Source organism: Monodelphis domestica, chromosome 1 (genome assembly GCF_027887165.1).
Source record: "Monodelphis domestica isolate mMonDom1 chromosome 1, mMonDom1.pri, whole genome shotgun sequence".
Lineage (NCBI taxonomy): Eukaryota > Metazoa > Chordata > Mammalia > Didelphimorphia > Didelphidae > Monodelphis > Monodelphis domestica.
The window spans coordinates 37,661,384-37,688,442 of NC_077227.1; the positions used below are offsets into that span (position 1 = coordinate 37,661,384).

The window sequence follows — 27,059 nt, forward strand, 5'->3', positions numbered from 1 at the left end:
TCCCTTCAGCCTCTCTGACTGCCCTAATGCCTCTCTTAATAATGATGCATATTAAGATCATCTTGGGGTATGTCTCGTTCCCTTGTGGGACTTCAAGTTCCTCGAGGGCAGAGAATATACTTCATCTCAACTTTTTATAAGGTAGCAGTCCATTTCTGTTACCCTTTCCTCATTAACTGCTCCATGGGAAATGAGGATTGGAGGTCTCAGCCCTTGTGATCTCAGATGGGTAGTGGTTGACCAGCCACTGTGAGAGACATTGGGTAGCATCTCAGGGGTCCTTAAAGGAACAGCGCATCTTACATTGGTATTGTCTACTGTGCTTAGCATGATTCCTCCTGCTTACAATGGCCATTAATAAGGATTTGGTTTAAGGTAATTGCGTCTTAGATTTTAAGCAGGAAGGACTCATCTAGTTCAATCCTCTTGTTTTATAAGTGAGGAAGCTTCAAGGATGTTGAATGTCCTATCTAAGGACACATGGATACTAATGAATCAGCCAGCATTTGAACCTGGCTTCCCTGACTCCAGTCAGAGCCAATGCTTTCCCACCTTCATCAAACTCTCTAAAACACAGTTCTCGGATGTGGGTAGTACAAGTATTATTTCCCCCCATTTTACAGATGAGGAAACAGACTTTGAAAGATCAATGACTTATTTAGGGTCACAGAACTAAGTAAGTATCTAGAGCAGGATTTGAATCCAGGTTTCCATTCTAATTCTAACATTCTTCAGATTTCAACACATGGTTTCATTAAATTGTTGAAATAAAATGACCTAAAGGAATAGACCAAACTTCCTGAAACTGCCTTCTCTGTAGAGTCACTGAGGAGGGGAATTAGGGAAAGAAGGAGGCTCGTTCACATTGTCCTTGGTGGCAAGAGAATGTAAGCAAGCTAGCCTTAAGCCTTTCACAAGGAAATCATATTCCTAATGAGTTTCTATATACTTCCTTCCTCTGGCTGGAGTGGGGTGGGTAACTGGAATGCCTATTTAGAGATTTCCCTTGCCTGAAGCCTATAGGTGAGGCACCAGCATTGCCATCAAAAGAAGGCTCCATTTGGAACCAAAAGATGGGTTCAAATCCCTGCTCTTCCATATATTAATTGTATGATCTTGGGTAAGTAATTTAATATGTGGGCCTCAGTTTGTAAAATGAAGATCTGTGTTACCTACCTTATAGGACTTTGGAGAGGATTAGATAAGATAATGGATAGAAAGCACTTTCTAGACTGTTAAATGCTTTATAACACTATATAACTGTGAGATATTATGATGTAAAGCACTTTAAAAGTCTTTATGTGCTATAGAAAGGAGTTACTATTATTATTATTGTAGTCATTATAGCAGTTGTCAGCTTCTCTTTTCTCTTATCATACCTGGACCTTATTGGATTAGAAAGACATTTATTTCCAAAGGAAGAAAAGTTTTAGGGGAAAAATAGGGAAAGGGGCATCAGATCTGGGATGTCTTCAATGTGGGGAACTGTAGGGTAGAGCAACCCCTTTTACTTGTTGGAGTTTGGCAACTCCTTCACTTCATTAAATCTAAAATTGCTCCATAGGATCACTGAGAGCCTGAGTGATTCACTGGTGATCACACTGTTAGAATGGGGTGCTAGGTATTCTTGGCCCCAAGTCCAGTTTTCAAATCACTATGACATGCTGCCAGTCTATTGGAAAACACATCTGGAAATAATAAACAAGGCTAAAAAGCCATGTGAAAGAAAAGGGCTCTAGATGGACAGTGTTCACATAAATGATCAATACTATTGGATTAAAAAGTCCCATGTCTATTTCTTTTGCTCCTCTTCCCCATCACGATTCCCTCAACCCTCAGCTCTGCACTCAGGCATCCCACTTCGTTCCTTCCAAATAAAAAAGACCAGATCTTATTTTATTTTTAAAATAAGTTTTATTTATGTCCTTTGTTTTTTATACCATTGTGTTCTGGGTATAATCTCCCCTTCCCCACATACCTCTCCAATTAAATGCTTTCTTGTTACAAAGAAAAATAGTTAAATAAAAACAATGAATAAGCTTAGCAGTCAGTTCTAAGAGTCCTTCATATCTCTGCCAAGAGCAAGGATACAAAGCTTTATTTTAAAGAATATCTTGGGCAGCTAGGTGGCTTAGTAGATAAAGAGCCTGATGCCCTTCATGAAATTTTGGCTCCAGTGATGGAAACACCAATAAGGAGAGTAAGGGCATGGATATATCCATGGTGAGACAGTGGAAAGGATGAGCAGTTTGAAGAATCAGTATAGTATACATGAGTAGAGTGGGAAAGATGATGGATTTGGAGGTAGGGGTCTGGGTTCAAATGCCAACTGTTGCTTACTACTTGGGACTTTAGGAAACTCAATTCAATCTCCTATGCCTTCAGTTTTCTCATTTTTAAAATGATGAGTCTGAAGCATAGGGCTTCCAGTTTTTAATCAATGATACTATGATGACCTGTGCAAGAAGAAAATAAAAATCCAAGAGCCAGCTTTCTATGGCTAGGAAGGGATCTTTAATTTAATATTCTCATGTTACAGAAAAGGAAAATGGAATCTAGAATAATCAAGTGACTTGTCCAAGGCCACATGACTATGAATTGGCAGAGCCAGGATTTAAACTCAAGTAAGAACATTTTACTTCAAAGAATCACAGAAATCTTTCTCCACAAGTCTCAGATTTCCTTCTCTTTCTTTTCAAGTACCTCAGGCATATTTCTGGTATTGTTTCATATTTTAGGTCACCATCAAAGTGCTTGCTTTGATTCCTCCACCTGGAAAATGGGGCTAGCAAAGGACATTTTGTTGTTGTTTGGTTGTGTCTGACTCTTTGTGACTTTGGGATTTTCTCTCCAACTTATTTTACAGAAAAGGTAACTGAGGCAAACAGGGTTATGTGACTTGTCTAGGGTCACCCAGCTAGTAAGTGCTTGAAACCAAATTTGAACTCAGGAAGATGAGTTTCCTGTCTTCAAACTTGGCACTCTATCCATTGTGCTGCCCCTCTAGCAAAGGTCTTCCTTTCAAGTATAAGGTCTGAGCATGTGATGTACTGAGTGCATTGTTTGCCACACTCAGTTCATGATTAAATGTACTTTAGAGAGGGGGAAGGAAGAAGAGGCTAGTTTTTTTAAGTGAGCTTCTTTCATTGTATAGGAGGGAATTGAATGAAGTGTTCTGAATTCCTCCTTCCAGGAAAGGGGCCTCAGAAATGGAGCACACACAATTGTACAATGCAGTGATCAAAGTAATAAACCTTGATGAAGGACTCACCAGAAGCAGAAGCACCAGAGATGGGCAGGGGAGGGGGTGGTGGAGATACGGAACACACAGTCCCAACAATTAAGTTGAGGACACAAAACATTCATGGGGAAAATGGCAAGGAGGCCATTTCAAAGCAGCAAGAGTCAAGCCACTTAGGGACTCAAGAGCACACAATAGTGCTACAAATATGAGTGTAAGGGCTGGCTAGGAAGTAGGGGACTGAGGGAGTTAGCTGGGCCACATTGCCCCAATTTTGGCATACAAGAACAGATCAATTCACTCAAAGGTCATTTGCCCTAATTTTTTTTTTCTTGCTTAAAGAATAATTGACCAGTCCTACTTCTGGGTCCCCTTCTATTTTTCTAAACCCTTACCTTCCATCCTAGAATTAATACTGTGTATTGCTTCTAAGGCAGAAGAGTGGTAAGGGCTAGGCAATGGGGGTTAAGTGACTTGCCCAGGGTCACACAGCTAGGAAGTGTTTGAGTCCAGATTTGAACCCAGGACCCCCCATCTCTGGGTCTGACTCTCAATCCACTGAGTCACCCAGATGCTCCCAGGGTCCCCTTCTTCTAGCAACAGAATCAGAAGTAATCTCAGCTATGAGATGATCTAGTACCATGGATGCTCAAGAAGAGTCACAGCAAGATGGTATGTGTTTATTTATATAGAAAAATTACTTGTATTTATACATACATGAAGACTCTACTAGGGAAGTTAGGAAGGAAAGTGGAGAGAGTGCCAGACCTGGAGTTGGGAAGACCTGGGTTCAAATCTGGACTCAGACACTTCCTAGCTATATGACTCTGGCAAGTCACTTAATCCCAACTACCTAGCTAGGCTTCTGTCTTAGAATTGATACTAAGGCAGAAGGTGAGGGTTTTTTTTTAAAGAGTCATTGCTTATAATTTCATTGATTTTGATTGGTTTCAGGGGAAAATTATGTGTATAGATGCACATATATACACACACCAAATGTACAGCACATCTGGACCACACATATGTGTGTATATATATTTATCTGTTCATTTGTAAATATCTCAATATATTGCACTCATATATATTCATTGATATATACATAGATCCATACAGATACACCAATTATAATCCTTTATAGGCCACTTTTGGTAGAATTGTTTTACAACTATTTGTTCAATTCTTTCTTTTCTTCATTTTTTTAAACAAACCCTCATTTTCTGCCTTAGAATCAATACTGTGTATTGGTTCTTAGATAGAATGGTAAGAGCTAGGAAATGGGGGTTAAGTAACTTGCCCAGGGACACACAGCTAGGAAGTGTCTGAGGTCAGATTTGAATCCAGGACCTATCATCTCTGAGCCTGGCTTTCAATCCACTGAGTTACTTGCCCTTTTCCTCCTTTTTAGGAGAAAATTATTTCATTGGTAAATTCTCGTTAGCAATTTAGATCCTCACCTTCTTTGTAGCATAGACAGTTAGGAGATTGCTTCAGAGCAGTGAGAAGGTTAAAGAACTTGCCCATGGTCACACAGTTTGTACCTGGTAGGATTTGAATCTAGATCTTCTTGAGGCCAGTCTCTTATCTGCTCTGCCACATTTAGTTCAGAGTAGCTTTGCAAATGATATGTGAATTCTGAAAACAAAATGACAGAATGGTGGGGAGCATAGAACTTGGAGTCAAATCCTTCCTTAGACACGTGAGCTACATGACCCTGGACTAGCTACTTAAATGTTCAGTGGCTCAGTTTCTTTATCCATAAAATGGAACTAATATATTATCTACCTTATGGAGAAGTTGTGTGGAAAGTGCTTTGCAAATCTTAAAATGGTATACAAATTTCAGTTATTGTTATGTTTACCCTTTCTTCTCTCCCCCCCCCCCCCATTACCTTTTGTCTTAAGGTAAGGGCTAGGCAATGGAGGTTTAGTGACTTGCCCAGGGTCACACAGCTAGGAAGTATCTAAGGCTAGATTTGAACCTAGGGCTTTCAGTATCCAGGCCTGACTATTCACTGAGCCATCTAGCTGTCCCTTACTCAGTTTCTTTAGGAACTAATGTCATCTCCCTTAAGGGGAAGTTGTATGGGAAGTGTTTTGAAAATTCTAAAGTGGTATACAAATGAGTTATTGTTATACATTTATTCTTTTCTCCTTTTAAACAAACTCTAGAGAAGGCACACAATTGGTTTCCAGAGGATGTGTCAGTAGAGAGAAGCAAAAAAAAAAGGGGGGGGGGCTTGGATGCTAGAATCAAGGGGTCTGGTCAAAATGTGGTAGCTCAGGGTATAGGGCTATTAATCAGAGTGTGATGGGATATTGAGCTGGAGTTGCCTGAGAATGTTGAGCTTGGGGTTGCAGGAATGTATAGATTGTGCATTTTTTGGGGTTGAATAAATAAAGACATGAATGAATGAATGAATGAATTAGAGAGAGGAAACCAGTGACCAGGGGAGTGATTGATACTTTAGGGCTGGTCAGGAAAGTTACCTTTCTCCCTTAACACCTTGAGACCCCAGCAAAGAAGTTGAGTGTCTGTGTTCCCCACAGTGTAGGTTGGTCAGTGACAACCTACCTGATATCTTAATACAAAACAGAAGTGTTTGGGAGAACTGTCTTTACTTTCTAGTCAGGACTTGGGAGTCCTAGCCTTTTAATAGATTCTGCCACAAACTTGCTAGGTGACTGTAGAGAAGTTACTTTTCATTTTTGACTCTTAGTTTCCTCAATTAGACAATGAGAACAAGAGATAATTCTTGCACTACATATCCCACAAGACTATTGTGGAGAAAGGGATGCACATGTTCACACATCTATACACACATGTACATATGCATACACATATAATACACACATGTATATACTACATACATGTGTATGCTGCCACAACATATTCTTCACATATGTACATATGCATGTGGTGTGAATAAATATACATTTAAAAATATAAACACACTGATACTATTTCCCTTACATCAAAGACTGTTGTTACATTCTATAGACATATATGTAGATTTACATATATAAAATATATACATATATCTGTATCAATGTATCTGCATCTATGTATACACTCTACCATTATTTCTTTTATGCCAGGACTCTAAATCTGAAAGGGAAAGCTATGTTCCCCAGCTCATTGGGTGAACTGATGAAAGAGGCTGGGAACAGAACCTGGAAGCTGGCCCTACAACCCTTTCCCCAAGATCACATACCTGCATTAATAAGTACCAAGGACAGCTGCTTTTAAAAAGTCTTTGAAGCTATAGCTCAAAATGTCTCCTTGAAGTTGTGGGTTGGTCTATGACTTTACAGCTGTCTCTCTGACTAGCTGCTCCCCCCCAAATTCGTCTCAAGATTGTCTATTCCCACTGCATTTATGGCTTCCCAGGATTTTGGGTAGAAAATTTATAGAGATCATTAAAGGAAAGCTGAAATGTAAAAGGAGATTAAGATGGCTAGTAAGAAGAAAGTTCCTTAATTTCTTCTAAGTCTTTCAATACAATTAGAAGCCATGTGGAACTTTTTGGAACAGGAGAAGTATCAGTGGAGGGAGATAAATGTTATTCCCATGTGCTGTGGGTTTTGGGGGGGTGAGGGATAAAGTCCTTTCCACTGGGAGTCTGGTGGACCATACCTGCAATGTGAGGCAATGTGGCTGACCTTCAATTCAAGGGAAAACTGAGTTCAAGTCCTCCCTGTATCTCATAGTAGTAAGTTTCTTGATGCCCTAAGTAACTCTTTGATAATATGTTATAGACATGTTGCTAATCTGTATCAGCAAAGGCAGTTTCCACATCAAAGGTATCTTGCACATGTGAAATCACAGGTCTGGACAAATATCCCCCTATATGAGTTGATAGTGACAAAGTGATTAAGAGAAGCATATTGCTCAGAGCAAGAAAAGTGAGTCCTGCTGTATACAGTCTTCCTTGATCAGATGCCATCTGGAGTATGGTAACTACTTCTAGACACCCAATTTCAGGAAGAATCTTCACTAGCTGAAGCATGTCTAGAGAAGATTGACCAGAAGGGGGAGAGGATTAGAAATGATGCCATACAAGGATTTCTTGAAGGAGCTAGGAATTTTCATATTGGAAGGGAAGTCTTAGGAGCCTGACAGCTCTCTTCAGTTGTTTGAATGGCTGTGAGATGGAAGGGGGATTTGAAACATTTTGCTTGGTGCCAGAAGACAGAACTAAGATCCATGGTTATGAACTATATAGGGAGGTAGATTTTTAGATAGTAGAGACATTTTCTAATGATCAAAACTTTTACAAGTGGAATTGCTCACTTAATAAGGTAGTGAGTTGCTCATTACTGAAGGTGATGAAGTGAGAGAATGACCAGTCATTGGAGTGCTGAAGAGGAACCTTTTGCTTAGATAGGGATTGGTCTTAGTTGACCTCTGAAGTTTAGTCCAGTTTAGAGGCTATGATTCTATGACAGGTAATCCTGACCCTGGGCATTGTGGCAACATAAGACTGTTAAGAATATATTTTATTAGAAAAGGGAATCCTCCTTAGGGTTATGGCTAATTTCTCTCAAATATCTTAAATACTGAAGATCATATCTGATTGATAATCTTTGATGCTGGTAGTTTCTCTTCAGGAAAAGAAGAATGGAATGCTTCAAATTCAGCAACACCAAGTTCCAAAATTCAACAAGTAGATAGTTAGCCTGAAAATTGTACTCCTTTCAGTGCAGGAGACTACATACTGAGTGATCTGTGCTCAATAGTCCCCAGCAGGACTGATTCTTCCCCAAACAATTTGTGGTATAATGGAACTCCTGATCTAAAATCAGACTGATAACTGAATTCGACTCTCACCTCCGAATCTGACTAGTTGTGTGTACTAGTTGTGTGTGTAGTACAAGTACTACACTCAAACTCTGAATCTTTTTTTTCCTCATCTGTAAAATGGATATTAACAATGTTGGTAGTCTCTTCTTGCCAAGGTTATTGCAGAGATTAAATGAGATGAAGCATGAAAGTATTTTGTGAACCTTAAAGTACTAGGCAAATGTTATTGTAGATTATTATTTGTGTACTTGGTCTCATTTTTCTGTACCTTTTCACCTTTACCCTGCTTGTCTCCCTTTCTAGAACTAATTCTGAGGTGCCAAAGACCTTTCTCTATTAAAATGTATCCTTGGGATAGAATATGATGGCATGGCTCCTTCCTTTTGGTACAGGTGTGGTGAACAATAGGTCTAGAATGAGGAATACATCTGTAGACCTGACCAAGGCATTTGTTTGTTTTGTTCAATTGTACTTATTAAAATAGAATGTTCTGTCATTGGGTGGGGGTGTGTGGAGTTGTCAAAAATGAATAATATAAAAAGAAGCACTAATAATGCTTTTTGAAAATTAAACAAGAAAAGAATCTGATGAATCTATTTATTCATGCTGAAGCAGAAATGATGGACAAATCTTAATATATGATGCTTTTCCAGGGTAATTTTCATTATTATAGACATCAAAGAAATGAAATGCTTTGGAGATGTTCAGGCATTGACAAGAAAGTAGAAAGGGGGGTGTGTTGTAAATGCTGGGTTGACCTCCTGAAATTATACCCCTTTGGTATACCTATACCTATGCTACTGCAGTATGAGGACACATATCCTCCAGTATCCTTGTGAGTGGTTCATCCTGGGAGGTGAGCTCACTGGTGCATTCAAGGCACCATTCCTGTAAGATAATAATGAGTCCTTAGTAAACTTGAAAGGAAAAGTAAACTTAAATGACTATCCCTAACTATGCAACTACTAGGGGGTTGTGGGGAGAAGAGTGAAGGGAATTACAGAAACTAGTTTCTAGGTATAGTAGGAAGAGTGTCAAAAACACTCTGATATTGTCTACTAGGGATGGGTGGGAAGGACAACACAGCTCAAACCCCCAACCTGGAGGAGCCTTTGCTTTCAAAAGGAGCTCTGCCAAGAAATCATCATCCCTCTTAAAACAAGCCTTTATTTGTTTCTCCCTTGGCCTACCCCTAGTAGAGCAGGACCTACCTCAGTTGGGGATATAGTGGAAAGAATTGTATGTTATATGAAGTCCTGGTTCCACATCTCCAATACTTTTTTTTTTTTAAACCCTTACCTTCCGTCTTGGAGTCAATACTGTGTATTGGCTCCAAGGCAGAAGAGTGGTAAGGGCTAGGCAATGGGGGTTAAGTGACTTGCCCAGGGTCACACAGCTAGGAAGTGTCTGAGGGCAGATTTGAACCTAGGACCTCCCATCTCTAGGCCTGGCTCTCAATCCACTGAGCTACCCAGCTGCCCCCGATCTCCAATACTTTTTAGCAGTGTGATCTTAGGCAAATTTATTCATCTCAGCTCCCCTCATCTGTAATAAGAGATAATAATAATTGGGTAAAGGTGGGGTTAAAATTTTCCTCCAATCCTCCAACATGGCCTAAATAAGTTCCTTAACAACTTGATGGCTTTATAGGTCTGTGGCCATTAGGCAAAAGCAATTAAAATCACCCAGGAAGCATATAGTTGTTTACTTGGCTGAGAGAAATTGTAATATCCTCTGGAATTATATTAAAAGGTGAGATATCCAGAATTTTAAGAACTGAAGGAAGTCAAGGCTTCAGAAGAGTTGTGGAGTTCTGGGAGGAAGGAGAGGATTTAAGCTATGGGACTTAGAGAAGGGAGCTCATTGTGGATTCAAAAGAGGTAAGCCTGGCAATAAAGAACTAATCTTTGGAGAGGAACAGACCCTGGGAAGCCAGTTGAATAAACTACCTAGAAGAGACATGGACCCAGAAAGGAGATGTGCTAGGAAAGAAAGGATACAAGGATCCTGTGGTAGCAGGATTCCTTGGTCATGTGTGGTCTCTACATGTGTGCCTCATTACCATTGTGTTCTGTTCCCACACTTTCTAAAGCACTCTCTATACCTGGGTTTATGGAGGAACATTCTACTACAACATCTTGAATCATGCTTTTGGGGAGGGGGAGAGAGGAACAAATATTTAGTAAGCACCTGCTATGTGCCAGGCACTGTGCTAAGTGCTTTACAAATATCTCATTTGATCCTCACACCAGCTCTGTGTATGTAATATTATTATACCCATTTTACTGTTTAGGAAACTGAGGTAAGTGGAAGTTAAGTGACCTGCCCAGAATCTATTTGCCCAGTTATAGTATCTGGGACTGTATTTGAACTTGTTTTCCTGACTAAAGTCTCAACATTCTATCTATTGCACTGTCTTTGCTGAGGGCTAATTGTGTCAATAGGATGATTTTTAAGGGGAAGCACACTAATGGGGGCTCATGAACTATGGTTTTAAAAGGTTAGCCTCATATAGATCTGACCCATAAGTACATATACAAATTGGAAAAGTAGCCCAGAGGAGGTGTTGTACTTGAACACATGTCACAGGATTATGGTAGGGAGAAAATTATGTAAACCTTAAGCAAATTAGAAATATGAGGTATTTGTCACTAGGGGAGTCAGCAGAGGACCATCTGCAGGGCAAGTGATGCTGTGATGTCACTATGCTTAATACCTTTCTGTTTCCCTAAAGTCAAAGCAGGGCCATATGCTTCACAGGACTATCCCAGGCTGGCTGTACTCATTATATCCCACTGGAATGCTGTTTGATCAGTATTTACATCATAGCAATAAGAGTTCCACTAAATTTCTTGTGAAAGTATCCTGAGTCACTACATTCTGAACAGGTGGATAAAAACCAGAAATTTAGACACTAAAACCTGAACCCTAAATCAAGGGACCTTATGATGTAAGGCAAGGATCTAGTCCAATGCCTAATTTTATGGATGAAGCTATCAAGGCTTAGAAAAGTTAAAGTGACTTTCTGAGTCATATTGTAAATAACAGAGCTAGGATTGGAACACAGATCCTCTAATATCAAATGCATTGTGTTTTTTTCCCCCTTATGGTACCATAATGATTCCAGTTTGATTTATAATAGGAAACTATTTAAGGTGAGTAGGAAAATGAATCTTTTCATATAACTTAGCCATTTTCTTCATTCAATACATACTAAATCCTACAGCAGGCCAGTTCCTCTCCCCCCCTTTTTAATCCTTACCTTCTGTCTTAGAATCCATAGAGTGGTAAGGGCTAGGAAATTGGGGTTAAGTGACTTGCTCAAAGGGCATATAGCTAGGAAGTGCCTGAAGCCATATTTGAACCCAGGTTCTTTTGACTCTGGGCCTGGTGCTGTGTCCAATGTCCTACCTAGCTGCCCACTGGCCAGATGCTTTTTTGGGCTCCAAGTGCCTACTGTGTTAAGTATATGGGGTTACAGAAGTGGGTAAGATGTGGCTCCTGCTCTAGAAGTTGAAATGTTTTAGGAATGAGTGAATAGAAGAAGAAATATGTGCTAAACAATGCAGAATGTATCGAGTGTTATGTGTGGGAGCTCACATCAAACTCAGGGTGATTAGGAAAGGTTTCACGGAAGTGGGCCTGAAATGATGGGTAGGGTTTGGACAAAGCAGAGAGAGGGGCAGAGGGAAGGAGTTCCAGGTAAAAATTATGTACTCTAGGGCTCCTACAATGCCTTTTGCAGGCAGACAACATGAAAGGTTGACTTCAAGTTAAGTTGCAGAGTGCTGTGTTTGAGGGTGGAGGACCTGAGTTTGAACTCCACCTCTGCCCCTTGACTATTTGGGTGATTTTGAACAAGCCATTTAATTTCCCTGGGCTTAAATTTCCAATCTATAAAAGGAGGGTCTTGGGTTAGATGACCTTTAAGTTTCCCTCAAATTTTAAATCTATGATCCTTAGGATTATTCCCAAGGCAAGGAACGGTGCCAAGATCTCAGATACATATAATTTCCCTCCTCCTTACCCTCTATCCAACTAAGGCAGCAGTCAGTGCCCCTCCCCACCCCAGTATTTCTTCATAATTTTCCTGGGCCCTCTAAGCAGAGAGCATTGAAAATGTTCAAAAGCTGGTGGTTGCTGGCCAGCATCCTCCTTTCCTAGCACTGGACATCAACATCCCTGATCTCATTCTCTCCCCAACAGGACCCACAACAGCTGCTGTGTGCAGCCCCTCTAACCCCTAGCCAAACAACGTTTAACTTTGGATTCAGTGGAAAAATGAGCTGCATTGACCTTCCTTTTCCAAAATCGAACTCAGGGGCAGATCGACTTGAAATGAATATAAATGAGGATTAATTTTTACCTGATCAAGTGGGCCAATAATGGACATTTCTATTGATCTCCTCCCAGGAAGCCAATTATGCAGATGAGATGTTCTGATCACGCAAAAGAAATACTGCAGGTAGTGTATTAATCGCCTTCTATCGATCCCGAGAAAGTTCACGTGGGAAGAGCAAGGAATAGTTGAGCTCGGTAATTTATTGCATGAGAGGGTCCCTGTCCCGGGAAAGCAAGGCTCCTCCCGCCTCTTTCCCCTTCTCCCCCTTTCAATGGGCCGTCTTTACCCTTGCCTCGATCCTTGGCGCCTGTGTTATAGCTGTCCACTCACTCACCTGGATGATGTCTTCTCGCTTCTTTCTCTTCCTGAAATTCTCACTTCCTACTCCCTCCCACCCCAGGCACAGCAGCTTGCCTCTGGTCACATTTGGCCCCGGACTGGTGTGTGATTGGGTCAGTGAGGGGAAGAGTCAGGAGCTTGCGGGGTGGACCAGCTCTTCTGCTTGGCGTAGTACCAGCTTCCCTTCCTCTCCGGGGGATGGAGAGAAAAAAAGCTGCCCAGTCTGGAGATAGCGGAAGAGAGGAGGGCAGGAAGAGGACTGAGATTCCAACCGGGGTTAAGTTAAGGGGGTAGGAAGTAGGACAGAGGGGCGGCGAATCCGAAATCTTCCCGGCTTGAAGAGGGCCAAGGGAGCTCAGAGGCCGGCTCAGGAACTCCCTCCTGGAGTCCTAAGCCGGACTCCGCACATTACTGGGCGGATATTTCGCTAAATGAATCCATTCTTTGGCCCCTGCGCTGGTTCACAATCGAGGGAACAGTCCCACTCTCAGCTCCTCTCTCTGGCAGGCAGGGGTTTTAATTACGTCTCAGGCTCCTTGAATGAATGTGTTTTCTCCGGCTCCCGGGCATCTTTAAACGCTCCTCACGTCTGGATGCCTGCAATCAGTGATGCGTTTGTTTTAGGGGATGAATTAGGCTTCTGAGCCCGAGCTGCCCGATTTATGAATTAGATTTCATTGAAGGCTAAGGTGGTGGTGGTGGTGGTGGGGAGGGGGGGAGGGATATCGGAGAGGGAGAGGGAGGGAAGCATTAAAAAAAAAAAAACCGCTTTGACGCCCCCAGTGCTTGGGGATCCACTTTGCCTCGGCTTCTGAGCGTGGGAGGCATCAGAGTAGGCATAGAAAAGCCAGAGAAGGCTGGGTTGGGTCTCCCTTCCTTCTTCGGAAGCCATCCTGTGCTCCTAGTCAGCCCTTGTCCTTGATTTTGCCCCAGGTCTTTCTCATTTCCTTGCCTCAGACTCTTGCCCATTTTTTGGACTTTTCTTCCCCGTCTGGTCACTGTTTGCCCGGTTCTATCTCTTAGACTGTCTACAGGCATTTCCTAAGCGCTTGACTAGAGCCCCTTCTATCTCTTGCTGGTCCCTGCTCCAGTTCTTGACCCAAGTTCCGCTTCGTCTGTCCACCCCCGCCTGCCCTGAACCCTTTCTTTGCCCCAGTCTCTACCTGTCCACTCCCCGAATCTCTCTCTCCCTGTCTCTTGTCCCTTGGTCTTGCCCTCCGTCTTTACGCCTATTCTTTCCCCTGTCCCTGTCCCACCCCTTGCCCATTCCCTGCCCTTGGTTCTCTCCTGTACAACTGTTTGCTCCTCCCGTCCATGCAGCCCCTTTTCTCATGCCCATGCCCATGTTCACTCTCTGAGGGACGCTCAGACCCTGAGCCGGGGATGTGAGCTATTTTGGGGTGAGGGTGTCCTCCGCTCTGGAGGGAGAGATGGATGGGTGGGGGGCGGCGCTCCCTGGCCAAGGTGGGGGTCAAAGGTTCAGCCTTCTCTCTGCTACCCTTTCACTTACTTTCTTCCTCCTTCCAGCGGGTGTCTCTAAACTTCGCCTTGGGTGTCAGTCTTCCTGTGCCCACCCCTCACCTTTCCTCCACCCCGGGCTGCACAAACCCCCGATTCCCCAAGGCTCCCCCCTCTGCGCCCCCGCCTGATTCCCCCCAGGGCACCCAGTAGCCCCGACCCGGGGAGAGAGCGAGCGCGAGGCTCGGGCCGCTTCTATTGAGTGGCGAGGCTCTGCAATCACGTGGCCTGGGGGGTGGGGGGAGGCTGGCGGGCGGGGAGGGAGGGGAGGGGATGGGAAAGAGGGGGAGGGGGACGTCCTCCGCAGTTTGCTGTTCGCTGAGGCTCTCAGACACACACCGAGCTCCGAGGAGCCGCCGCAGCCGCCGCTGCCGCCGAGAGCCTGACGGGCCCGCCTGCCTTCCTCCGCCTGCCGCCGTTGCCGCCACCTCCTACTGCCCTAGGAGCCACCCCCACCCCCCAATCTCGGCCCCTCTCCACTGCTCAGCTCCCTGACGCTCGGTTCCCGGCTCCCGGGCTCCCAGCTCCTGGCTTCTAGCTCCCGGTTCCCTGGCTTTAGGCTCCGCCGTGCTGCCTCGGGCTCTCGGACCCCCGGCTCGGGGTTGCTGGCCGGGCTGAGCGGGCTGAGCGGGTGGGCTCCCGGAGCTCTCCGGGCGCCTCCTCTCCCAGTCCCTTCCCGGCCCTCCCCGACCCCCTTCCTTCGCTATCGGCCTCCTCCCCCCAACCCTGGGTCTCGCCCCGAGCCCGGGCTGATGTGCAGCGCGCTAGGGGGGACATGGAAGTGTTGACGCTGTGGCTTCTCCCCTGGATATTTCAGTGCGTTTCGGTGCGGGCGGACTCCATCATCCACATCGGTAAGAGAGAGCGAGCGCCGGCGGAGAGGAGGAGGAGAAGAGGAAGGCAGGCAGGCAGGCAGGCAGGCAGGCAGGCAGGCAAGCAAGGAGGCAGCCGGCCGGGAGGGTGGGCGAAGGGACGGACAGATGGACGCCCTGAGGGTACTCGGCTCCTGGCAGAACCCGCCCCCCTCCCCCACGGCAGGGAGGGAGGAGTTCGGGGCCGGGGTATGGAGCTAGGCAAAGGTTGAGGAGGGGGAGGTGGGGGCGAGCCCAACTATTTGGAGTCGAAAGATCTGGGCTGCCAGGGCGCTCTGAAGCCGAAGTTGGCAGCGAGCAGTGTTCAGGAACCGGAGGTCTCTGGCTTCCTTCCGCCCTCCGGTCCAGTGGCTCCGGGGCGAAGATGCCCGCTTGAACGCACTCTCCAGGGCGCCGCTCCCCGGGTAGCCACAGGCGCCTCCTAGGGTATCAGCTCCTGTGGCCCTGGGGGCCCGGGCTAGGGGCTATAGCCATGTTTGTTTGCTAGTATTCTCCTCTCCCATCCCTCTCCCAAAGGATCCTGCTGGGGAGACTGGGGGAGGGGGACCACAGGAGACGCCCCCATCCCCTTACAATCCCTCCCCTCCTCAAGAGTAGGAGTGAAACAGAGACAGGTGGTGACCAAGTTGGCTGGAAAGGATTGAGGAAGCTGGGTTCCGAGCTTGGCTTGTGTGTGCGTGTGTGTCTGTCTGTCGGTGTGTGTGTGTGTGCATGTCAATGGGTGTTGTCAGTGTGTCAGCGTATGCCTGTCGCTGGAGTGTGTGTGTGTGTGTGTGTGTGTGTGTGTGTGTGTGTGTGTGTGTGTGTGTGTGTGCAGCTGTGGCGACTGCGACCGGAGCCCATTGACAGCTCTCAATTTTCCCAGGGTCTGAGTCGTGGGCTTTCCGGGGAGGTGGGAGAAGAGAAGAAGGGAGGGAAGGAGCGTGGGTGGATGAGTGGGGGCAGGGGAGAGAGTAGGAGAGGTGTATGTGTGGAGGAAAGACGGAGGGGAGTTGAGCCTGGGAGTGAGGTAGGAGGGAAAAGAGAGCGAGAAAAGGAGGGAGACGGAGATTGGAGAGATGAGGAAGAGAGGGAAGGGCGGGAGCTTGGAGGGGGACACGAAAAGCGCGAAATGGGTGGGAATGGGGGAAAGGAAACCTAGGAAGAAGGTCGAGCTAATGAGAAGTTGGGCGGGCGGAGTGCTGTAGGATGAGATCGGAGGTGGGGGTGGCTGTAGGGGCACAAGAAAAAGGAGCGATTGGATTCGGACCCCTCCGGGAAGTGCTCCGCAGTCACCTCCGGGAAGTTGGGAAAGCTTTACCCGAGAGAAGAGAAAATACGCCTGGGAAGTTGGGGTGTGTGCACGAGATGGTAGTGGCTGTGGCAATAAGATGTAGTCCTCGTAAGCCAGTTCGATCTCTCTCTTTTTTTTCGGTGTGTGTGTGTGTGTGTGTGTGTGTGTGTGTGTGTGTGTGTGTGTGTGTGTGAAACACAAGAGCAACTGAGAACCGTCCTGTATCCTTCCTCACTTCACAACTGGCATTGGGGAAATCAGGGCCTGGAGGGTTGTAAGAGAGATCTCAACAGAAACCCAGGCCAGAGCAGACCTCTCCATCTTAATCGCCTCCTGGAAAAGACTAACCCCTAGCTCTTTTTTACACCCCATCCTCATCCTACAATACTGGGCAGAGGGGCCGGGAGAGGACTCCCCTTCTCAGGAAAGCTGAGGAGGGAGGCAACAGAAGAAACTTTAATCCTCCCCCCTTCCTTCCCCCCCCCCCCCGCCCAATCTGTTCTCCCCAGCGGGAGAAGTGGAGAGCCGGCCAGCCTGGTCAGCATTGCGGCTCTGAGAAAGGCAGGGCAGGGAAACCCCGGTGTGCCCCAGCCTCCCCCGGAGCTCTCTGTAGCGCTGGAGAGGGCTGTGATTGCGGGGGAGGAGGTTGGAGTCCTCATCACAGAGCCATCTTGGGGGTTTCAGTGGCCCTAGAGTTGGCCTTGAGATGAAGCCCGAAACGTTCTTTGACTTCCCCAGCCCCAGGGAGTCGGAGGAGGCTGGCCTTTCCTGGGGCGCAATGCCAGGGCGTCCAGGATTCTGCAAGACAGTGAGCTTTCCTTATGCCTTTTGCTGTTGGAGAACTTGGAGGGTTCGCCTTCCCTTAGGAGTTGTCCGTGGTCCTGGATTCTACCTGTGAGCTTTTCTACTTAAACGGAAAACCCACCCGGAAACAGGGACTGGATCAGAGACAAAGTTAGACACACTCCTGGGCAGAGAGGATGAGGCTGAGATGCCGAGCCAGGGCACTAGAGAGCCAGAGGGTAGCCCTTTGTGGCATCTTTGTGGCCCAAGGCCGAGCTACCTCGGCTGCGGGTGAATAAGCAGTTCTCTGGTTGGAAGCTCTGGAGGTTGGGAGGAGGGCAGAGCCATTTTGATCCTGCCTGCACAGTTGTCCCGCCCAGGTTTGTAGGGGGATCTTATTCCCAGGCTCCCCAACTGATTGGGATCATGTAAAGCCCAGTGTCAGATGCCTTCTCTATCAGTGCACCAACAAGCACTCCAAACAAATAGGACTAGCTGGACTCCACTGCTCCACTGGGGAGAATGGCTGCAGAAAAAGTCAGTTTTCATGTCCTAGGGAGAAAGGGGTTAACAACATCTTATCCCTAAGTCCCAATTGCCCTCCCCTCTCTAGTCTGGACTTCTCTATTGCAAAGAGTCAACCCTAGGGCTATTTCTGAATCTGAGAAGTGGGCCCAGAAAAGGAGAAGCTTTCTGCAGCCATAAAACCCTTGGTCCTCTCTTAGACATAGGAGCTTGGCTCTATGCATCCTGAATGCCATATCTAATGGATGCCTATCTAACATACACCTGTCCCACTGTAACCTGGCTTCTATGGTACTTGAAACACAGGTCTATCATGTATATAACCAAAGAGAAGGGTTAACCGGAGATAGTGCCTGTGTAACAAGTGTGGGATACTCAGAGCTTGGACAAGATGTGTCCATCCCAGGCAAGCTTTGAACATTTTGGTCTTCCTCCCTAAGAGAACATTGAGATTTTACTGGTATCCATGGGACTTGATTGATCATAAAATAAACATTTTCTTGTCACAGGTGACTTTTTTTTTTATCATTAAAAAGCATTTATCCCCTTGTGTGGGGAAAGTTCTCTCAATCCCCTTGTTTTACTCTAGGTGACTGGCTTCCTTTCTTACCCTTGTTATCTCTTCTGGTACTCATGGATTGCTTCTCTCTGTAAATCAAGTCCTGCCTTCCTAGAGGGACAGATAATTCATTGAAATGGGGCCTAGGGAACCACGAGAGCAGCTGCAACAATAGTGTAGTTAGAATTCCAACCCCCACAACATAGTAACATGCCTGCTACAACCCACACTAATGGTCTGCTCCCCCTTTACCAAGCTAGCTGCCACCACCAACAGTCTAGAGGGAAATGGAGTGGGGTGACCATAGGGCTGGGGTCCCCCTCCAGGGAGGGTGCATTCCCTGGCCTTTGGTCTTTGGACCTCCTGACTCTGTGTCCCTTCCCTCTTTTTTTGGGTCTCATTTCCAGGTGCCATATTTGAGGAGAATGCCGCTAAGGATGATGAAGTTTTTCAACTGGCTGTGTCAGACCTCAGCCTCAACGATGACATTTTGCAGAGTGAGAAGATCACCTACTCCATCAAGTTCATAGAGGCCAACAACCCCTTCCAGGCAGTGCAGGAAGGTAAGTGATACCAGGTGCAGTGGCCAGAGCAGCTGTGTTGAGAGTGCTGAGAAGATGTGGAGCTGATGACCTTTCCAGTGCTTGGACAGTGACTGTCCTGACTTATACGGGATGGTGGCTTTCCGGTTTCCTCTCTGATTTCTCTTCCCAGGTTCCCGACTTCTCTTTCCTCTTCTCCCTTCCCCCACCTCATTCCCCAACGTGGGCTCCTCTCTTTAGTACTCAAGAGTAGGAAAGAGTGTGTTTGCCTGAGCAGGAAAGGGTGCTGGTGCTGTTCCTGTGTAGTTAGTGTGAAATGTGTGGCTGTCCACAGGTATCCAGGGACACCTGTGTTGAGTGTAGATATTTTGTGTCGGTGTCGGTATTTTGGGCAGTTTTATGTGTGCGTCCTCTATGCCTGGTAACATGCCTCTGCGGAGGTCTCTGTGTGTAATTTATGCATCTCCGTATCCCTGGGTGCCTCTGTGGACGTAGTGCAGGGCTCCAGGGAACAGAGCTGTAATGGATGTCTGTGCCTGCACCTGCTTAGAAGCGGAGAACATTCTTCTGTCTTTAGGAGTCAGTCGTGGGCATGGCCGGAGGGTGCCGGCTTCTCTGTGCGGATGACATGTCTGCCTGGAGTACATAGTGTGGCTCCGGGTGCCCCTGCCTCTTTACGACTGCGTGGGTGTGCTTGGGAGTGTGGATGCCCTGATTTGCATGTGCACTGGCTGGGAGCAGCGGCTAGCAGTTGGTTCTCCCTCTCAAACCCTGGATCCAGCCCAGCCCGGGGCTCTCCTCTCTCGGCTGGTGCTGAGCCGAGCTGAGCCGAGCTTCCAGCCTGGTGGGCGCAAGGCCGGAGGTGGGCGCTGTTTTACAAGGAAAGGAACCGCAGTCGAGTAGTTTTGCTTTTACCGCCTCTGCCGCCGCTGACACCTCCTCCTGTACAGAGAGGGAGGCCACCCGGACCAGGCAGAAGGGGAACCCCAAAGCCCATGCTTTGGCAGGGACGGGGCAGTGCGGTTGCCCTGAGAGTATAGGGCTGGGCATAGGCTGTGTGGGGACCGACAGTCTTCTTCCCTCGGAGCATCTGGGCCAACACCCCGCTGCCTCAGGGCTTGGGCTTCCAGGGCTCACTCCAAGCTGCGCAGGGGGAGGGGCGGGGTCGGGATGGGGGTTCAGCTCCTGGTGGTGATTGGTAGAGGGCTGGAGAGTAGGCCACAGGTATGTGAAGGGGTCCTCTCTCTTGAGGACAGGCAGCTTCAAGGTCACAGTGTCTCTGGCTAAGATGGGCATTTATAAAATCCAAAGAGGGTCACCTGCCACCTGTCACCTCCCTCCCCCCCATCCCAAACGCAAAGGCTTCCTTTAGGGACACAAAATGGTCCAGTAAAAAAAGGTACTGACTTTGGAGTTGGAGGACCCCTACCTTAACACCAGCTTTGTCTCTTAACTCCCTGGGTGAGCTGGATAAATCACAGGTAACCTCCCTGTGACTCCTTTCCTTTATCTACAAAATGAGAAGGCTGACTTAGATGGCCTCCAGGTTCCTTCCAGCTCCAATTCTATGATTTCTTCTAGTCCTATTGCCTTCCCTCCTAACCTGTCTGAGACTCGCCTCTTCCTTTGTGGTAATATGATGTTTTAGGGGCAGGGAAAGTTGCCTGACCTTTAATGAGCTGAGAAGTAGGGCTGGATGGGCAGCAGAGGTTCAGGACAAGGGCATTTAACCTGCACCTAGTACTGATCAGGTATGGGAGTCAGAGAAACCCCCCAGGAGACTGCTTGAAGGTCAGAATGGCCTTGGGGCAACCTCCCTAGGTTGCATGGCCTGAGGCTGGAGAGTGAGCTCTTTAGGGAGTTTAGGAAAGATTGTTTTGAGCTGGGTGGAAGCTTTGGAAGATGTTGAATTTTTCTCTGCAGGCTAATGATGAATGTTGGAAAGAGGAGAGGAGAGTGGAAAGCTTTGGGGGCCAAGGGTGCTCTGTTTTCCACATGTTTGCCCAGAGATTTGGGTTAAGTGGGATTTGGGAGTACAGACCTGTTGGAAGACCTTACAGAGTGGACAAGGTGTGATAAATGGCTGTCCAAGCCATGTGGCCTAGCTGGAGTGCGGTTGTGTTTTTCTTGGGGCCTGGAGACTTGGTTGATCCCATTAATTAGCTCATGTTAGCTCACAACTCTGAGAAGTAGTTGCCAAGCCTGAAAATAATTTGACAAACACATTTGTTGCTTTTTGAGTTTTCACTGAAATTAAGAAAACAAACCACACATGCCTTCAGTTGGAGAGTATTTCCCATCTAATTCCTCACAGGGTCCACATGGCTGTGTCAGCTTGATGGAGACTAAGGGCTTTGTATGAAAGTAAGGGAAGTATATGATGCCCTGATGAGCTGGTCTCAGTTTCCTTATCAGTCAAATGTCAAACTAGATGACCACAAGACTTTTCTGGTTTTAATCTTAAGTTCTATGACAATATACAGGCACAGACCTTCAGGGAAAAGCTGAAGAAATTTCCCCAGGAATCCTAAAGGTGGGGGCTGGTACAGGACTGACAGGAATAAAGTGGATGTTGCCTTCACTTTGGGATATCAGGAACTGGGTTCAGTCATAGGACTGTTTATTTAGTGGTTCATATTTCCTATGGTAAATGGTCAGCAGATCTAGAAGGCTGGCTGAGCTAAAGCTTTCAGATTGCCTTATTGTGTGCCCCTCTGATTCTCAAAGGGAAGGAAATATTGCTGCGTTTACTAGAACTTTCTTGATACGGCGGGGTTCTTCTCTCTTACTTCCCACCCCAACTTCATTTTCCCACATGTTTTATCTCCCTGGAAGTTAGCCTTTCTGCCTGCTAAAGGGGAAGGTTCATGGGGAAATAGTGGAAAGAATATTGGATTAGAAAGAGGAAGACCTGGGTTAAATTTCTCTCTACTACTTAGATATGTGACTGTTTGGGCATGTTTCCTTAGTTGCAAAACATAGGCATTGGACTAAGTGATGCCTAAGGTCTTTTTTAGTTCTAAATCCCATGATTTATTACTTCTCAATTGACTTCAAGTGGGCATCAGGTCCCTGAGACCTACCTGGGAAGGGAGAATGGAATCATAAACTCGTATAGATCTCAGAGATTGAGGTAGCTGTGAAGACAGAATTTTTATTTTTAGTAAAACCAGTTCTAAATCTTACATAGTCCAATCCCTTCATTTTTCTCAGGGAGAAACTAAGACCTGGAGTAGTTTAATCAATAATTAAGAGCCTACTAAATTAATTAATTAAATAAACTTTTATAAATAAAAAATAATTAAGAGTCTATTTGGCTTCATTTAGGGCAAAAGGTTGTTTATCTGGAGTTCTCAGATGCCCAGGGGAGTCTTTGGTTAGATTTCAAGGGGTTTGGGAATTTGGATGGGTAAAATGTTTCTTTATTTCAATATTATTGATTTTCTTTGTTATCCTAGGTATGTTATTTTATGTATTTACAAACATTATTTTGGGAAGAGGTCCATGGGCTCTACCAGATATCTAAGCATTAAAAACTTTTATTTTAGGGTATAAGCCTTTTGTTTAAATACATACCATAAATAACTTAGTTCTCCCATCACTCTGTTTAGACTATTTAACTACTACTTGCAAAGAGGATTTGGTGGTAATTATGTAAAGGGTTCTTAGATACTTTCCCTGAAATAAAGTATCTTTTCTTCTCCCTGTTAATGGATGGTCATAGGATCATATATTAAGAGCTAGAAAGGAAACTTGGAGGTCATCTAGTTCAACCACTTCATTTTACAGTTGAGGAAACTGAGACCCAAGGAAGTTGAGTGAATGACCCAAAGTCACATTAATGGTAAACACTAGAGGAGGACTTGATCTCAGGTCCTCTGATTTTCCATGTTGATCAATTGTTTTCAATTATGTCCAATTCTTTGTGACCCCATTTGGGATTTCCTTGGCAAAGATAATGGCATGACTTCTTATTTCCTTCTCCAGCTCACTTTATAGATAAGGAAAGTGAGGCAAACAGGGGGAAATGTCTTGCCTAGTATTTTACAACTAGTAACTGAGACAGATTTGAATTCAGGAAGGTGAGTCTTCCTGACTAAAGACCTGGAGCTCTATGCACGGTGCCACATAGCTGCTTTCTTACTCTAGTACCAGTGTAACAAACTGCCTCCTGGGTGGTGATAAGTCGGGGACTGGTATTATACTAGGGAGGAGAACCTATGGTAAGAATAAATAATAATAACTTCATTTGATATTCACAGAATTAGGAGTGATTCCCATTTTATAGATGAAGAAACTAAGACAAGGAGGGGTCAAATGTTTTTTCCAGGGTCGAACAGTAAGTAAGCATCTGAGATCAGAGTTGAACCTAGGTCTTCCTGACTAAATTCAGCACTTCATGAATGCATGGAACTCCCCAATTAACTGCCTGTAAGGAGAAAAAAAAGAGGAAGGCTTAGGAGGTTTGTGGACATTTCACATGGGGGGAAATGCCATCTAAAAGATCAGTGGTCCCTTTGGAGATTGGCCAACCTGGGCTAAGAAACTGGAATATTGAAGTTGTTGCTCAAGGGAAACCAGGCCTCAGTTGGGGTCACCTGGTAGGAGGACTTGAGAACTTCAGATATGTGTATTCCATCATCCCTACAAACTTACTTTGTCTCAGAGAGTACACCTTCTGTTGAAAGTATCCAACTGTCCATTAAATGATGGATGCTTCTTCCTTAAAAAAAAATCCTTATTTTCCATCTCACAATCAATACTAAGCTACGGTTCCAAGGCAGAAGAGCTGTAAGGATTAGATAGTTGGGCTAAGTGACTTGTCTAAAGTTACCTAGCTAGGAAGTATCTGAGGCCAGATCTGAACCCAGGACCTCCCATCCCTGGACTTGGCTCTCTGTCCGTTGAGCCACCTAACTGCTCCATGGATGCTTCTTGAAATGTTTGTTTACTGATGGCCAAAGACATAGCCTAGAAAACCTTCTAATCTATGAGGTAATGTAGAAAGCAGAAAAGGAAGCAGATATTGGGGCACATGCCCATCCTAGGGATCTATTCCTGGTCAAACCCCCATCTTTCCTCATACTTTAGTATCTTCATGTAAGGGATTTCTAAAATGGTTCTTAGAATTTACTGTCCTTCCCAGAATCCTGGGTGATAGGCGCCATCTAAGCTGCCTTTCAGGAAGCTATTAACCTGCCCTTTTGGGATAGATCCTAGTACATAATGGCTAGATAAGAGGAACATTGATGAGCCATGTTTTACTGTGGGTGTACAAGGATTGTAGTGGCCTGTGGAACAGAGGGTTGATTAAAATTCCTCTGTAGGCTGGCAAATTTTTATGTCCTTATCAACCAGGCTAGGTGAAATATACATTATCATCTCTTTTCCTGCAGTCCCCAGCTTCTGGAATGTCAGATAGGAATGGACAGAGATGGTCAGGCCTTGTTCTGGCTGGTGAGAGTTTGTACAACCCAGTATTTTCAGGGCCGTTGAAGGCATGTTGCTCATTTTGGTGAAGACCTTTGTAATCACAATGATGGGTTTTTGAGGCTGGGAGGTAGTGGGGTGTTATGGAAAGAACCCTGGACCAAAAGGCAAAAGAATCTCAGATAGAGAATATCTCAGCTAGTCAGAGCTTGAAAGCACTCTGGAAATCAGATCATGAGTGTCCCAGTCCTGTCATTTTACAGAAGAGGAAGCCAATATGTAGAGAACAGTGCCTGTTCCAAAGTCACAGGTCTGGGCATTGGCAGAGTTGGAATGTGAACTCATGTCTCCTGGCTAACAGTGATGAGGAAGGGCACTGGATTTGGGGCTAAAGAAACATAATGTGAATCCTGGTTCTGCTCTGTACCACCTGGGTGACCCTGAATAAGTCATTTTATTTCATTGGGTCTCAGTTTCCTCATCTGTAAACTGGTGGTGGAGGGTGATGGTTGATGCTTTCCTGACCTCATTCCTAAGAGGTCAAGAGCAGAAGGAACTGTTCCCTGGGTCTGTCTTTATCATATGAAGTGCCCTAGCACCTGGATTGTTTTCCAGAGCTTGGGGCTTCATCCATATTCTCTGCAGACAGCACATAATTTATTGCATCAGGTCCTGGGGCAGGAAAGTAGGTTTGGAGTACAAAAATGAACTTTGAGTAGCTTTGTGGTAGACATCATTCAAGCTCCCAATACAATGTATAGAGGGGTGGGCTCCGGGGACCTCCTTGAGGATGGAGCACTGGGACAAATGCTTTATAGTTAGGCTGGACCAGAAGGATTTATTTTGGTAAACTGGTTCTCACTAGAGACATTCTCACTAGAGACTACATTCTAGGTTGAAGCAGTGGTGGGAGATGCATATAGTATTTGGGAACAAAGGGAAATGTAATGGGATGATGGGGAACGTTATGGGAGGGTGAAGCATCTTGGAGCACAGAGGACTCTGGGGAGAGAAACTAGGAGAAGATTTGGTCAAGGACATGATAGGAGCAGTAGTGCTTCTGAGATGTTTTATGCTGCTCTCTAGCTTCTTGGGAAATGTCTGTCCAATGCCTGGAGCTTTAGATCAGATGGCAGTGTTGTGAATTAGATACTCAGTATAGTGTAACCAGTGGTTTAGATCTAGACCTGCAGGGACTGAGTGTTTCAAGCTATTTTCCTTCAGCTTTTTCATACTTCTCTAGAAAAATCCTAGGGTCCTCTCTAGTGGACAGCTCTACTAGAAGGCGAGGGTCAGTCCAAGTGGACTCTCTTGGAGGAGGTCATAGGTAGGAGCAATAATGTACCCTTTGCATCTCTCTGGTTGGTGGGAGTATGGGAGGAACATCTTAAAATTCTGAGCTTTATCAAGGAAATAAAAACAGCTCCATTCTACTTCCGGATACAGTAGGTAGTGGCTACTTAGAGATAAGGGAATCCATAAATTGATCATCCTTCAAATATGGACTCTTGAACTCTTACCTGTTTACAGAGTAAAAGAATCTTAAAGCTTGGAACCTAGAGGACATCTAGTCCAATTCATAACTGATAGCATCTTTAAAAAGTTGTCCTCTTGAGGGGGCAACTGGGTGACTCAGTGGATTGAGAGCCAGGCCTAGAGATGGGAGGTCCTAGGTTCAAATCTGGCCTCAGACACTTCCCAGTTGTGTGACCCTGGGAAAGTCACTTGACCCCCATTGCCTAGCCCTTACCACTCTTCTGCCTTGGAGCCAATACACAGTATTGACTCCAAGACGGAAGGTAAGGGTTTAAAAAAAAAAGTTGTCCTCTTGGCTCTGCTTGAATACTTCAGATGATGGGGAGCTTCTTACCTCCTGAAATAGTTCCTTTTTGGACAATTCTAATTGTCCCAAGAATCCCCTCAGTTAGGAAACAAACATGGACTGTATATCAAGGGAGAAAGGAATTATAGTATTGCAAACTCTCAGGAAATGACCTTCGTAGCCTTGACTCCAATTTATAACAAGGAATCTGGGCTCTTTTTTGAGATGATCAGAAGAATTCTATATGGGATATTCCTGCCTTTTTAGACTTTTACCCTCTGATCCAAGGTCAGTGTGCTACAGGAATATTATTTTCTTTTGGTTGAATAGATTCCAACTCCTCAGGGAAAATTGGATATAAGAATGGGCCAGATCTTCAGAGAGCCCTGCCCCTGCTTAGTAGGCTGGTAGCTGGGCAGGGGAAGGAGACTCAGGATTGGTTCTAGTCCCAATCATTTTGAAGATGATGGTAAAAGAATCATGATCTATGGAGTAAGTATCTGAAAAAAAAATCCAGGTTTTCCTTAGGCCATGGCTCAGGGGGCAGGTGCAGCTGGAAGTTCAGTTTCCAGTGACCTTCCAAATTAATCTATGAAAGAGGGCACTGGCAAGTCACATTTCTTGCCTCTTTCTTGGAATCTCTAAGTTCTGACACATAATAGGCTCTCCTATGGTTAGATTAGCAGGTGTAGGCATTTAAAATGCCAGAAAAATGAGAATTGTCTTCCTTTTATATCTCTTGTCACCATTTCCTTCTGGCCTCTCATAAAGGAGAAATTTTATTTGACTTGACATGAATCTCAAAGATCATGTAGATCCCAAACAGTCCCAACTCCCCTTCAGAGACCATTCTTGGATTACTTATATTTACCACCTGGGGGCATCCTCTTTCTTTCTCCCCTCATTTCATGGTGTGGGTTCTCTGGACAAGAATACTGTAGGGTCTAAGGAGTCTATGTGGTTCCCTGTTTAATTCCCAATTGGGGCTCCTATGCTTAAAATGCAAGTCTGAG

At 45.4% G+C, this 27,059-nt stretch overlaps 1 protein-coding gene across 1 annotated transcript in view; it reads left to right on the forward strand.

The window, feature by feature from the left end:
• Positions 1-14,500: 14,500 nt before the first annotated feature.
• GRID1 (glutamate ionotropic receptor delta type subunit 1) overlaps positions 14,501-27,059 on the forward strand; it is a 1,152,573-nt gene continuing 1,140,014 nt past the window's right edge. The window contains exons 1-2 of the mRNA XM_001363901.3: positions 14,501-15,094; positions 18,660-18,815. Coding sequence (XP_001363938.1) covers positions 15,016-15,094; positions 18,660-18,815 — 235 coding nt within the window. The 5' untranslated portion in view covers positions 14,501-15,015. The remainder of the gene's footprint in view (positions 15,095-18,659; positions 18,816-27,059) is intronic.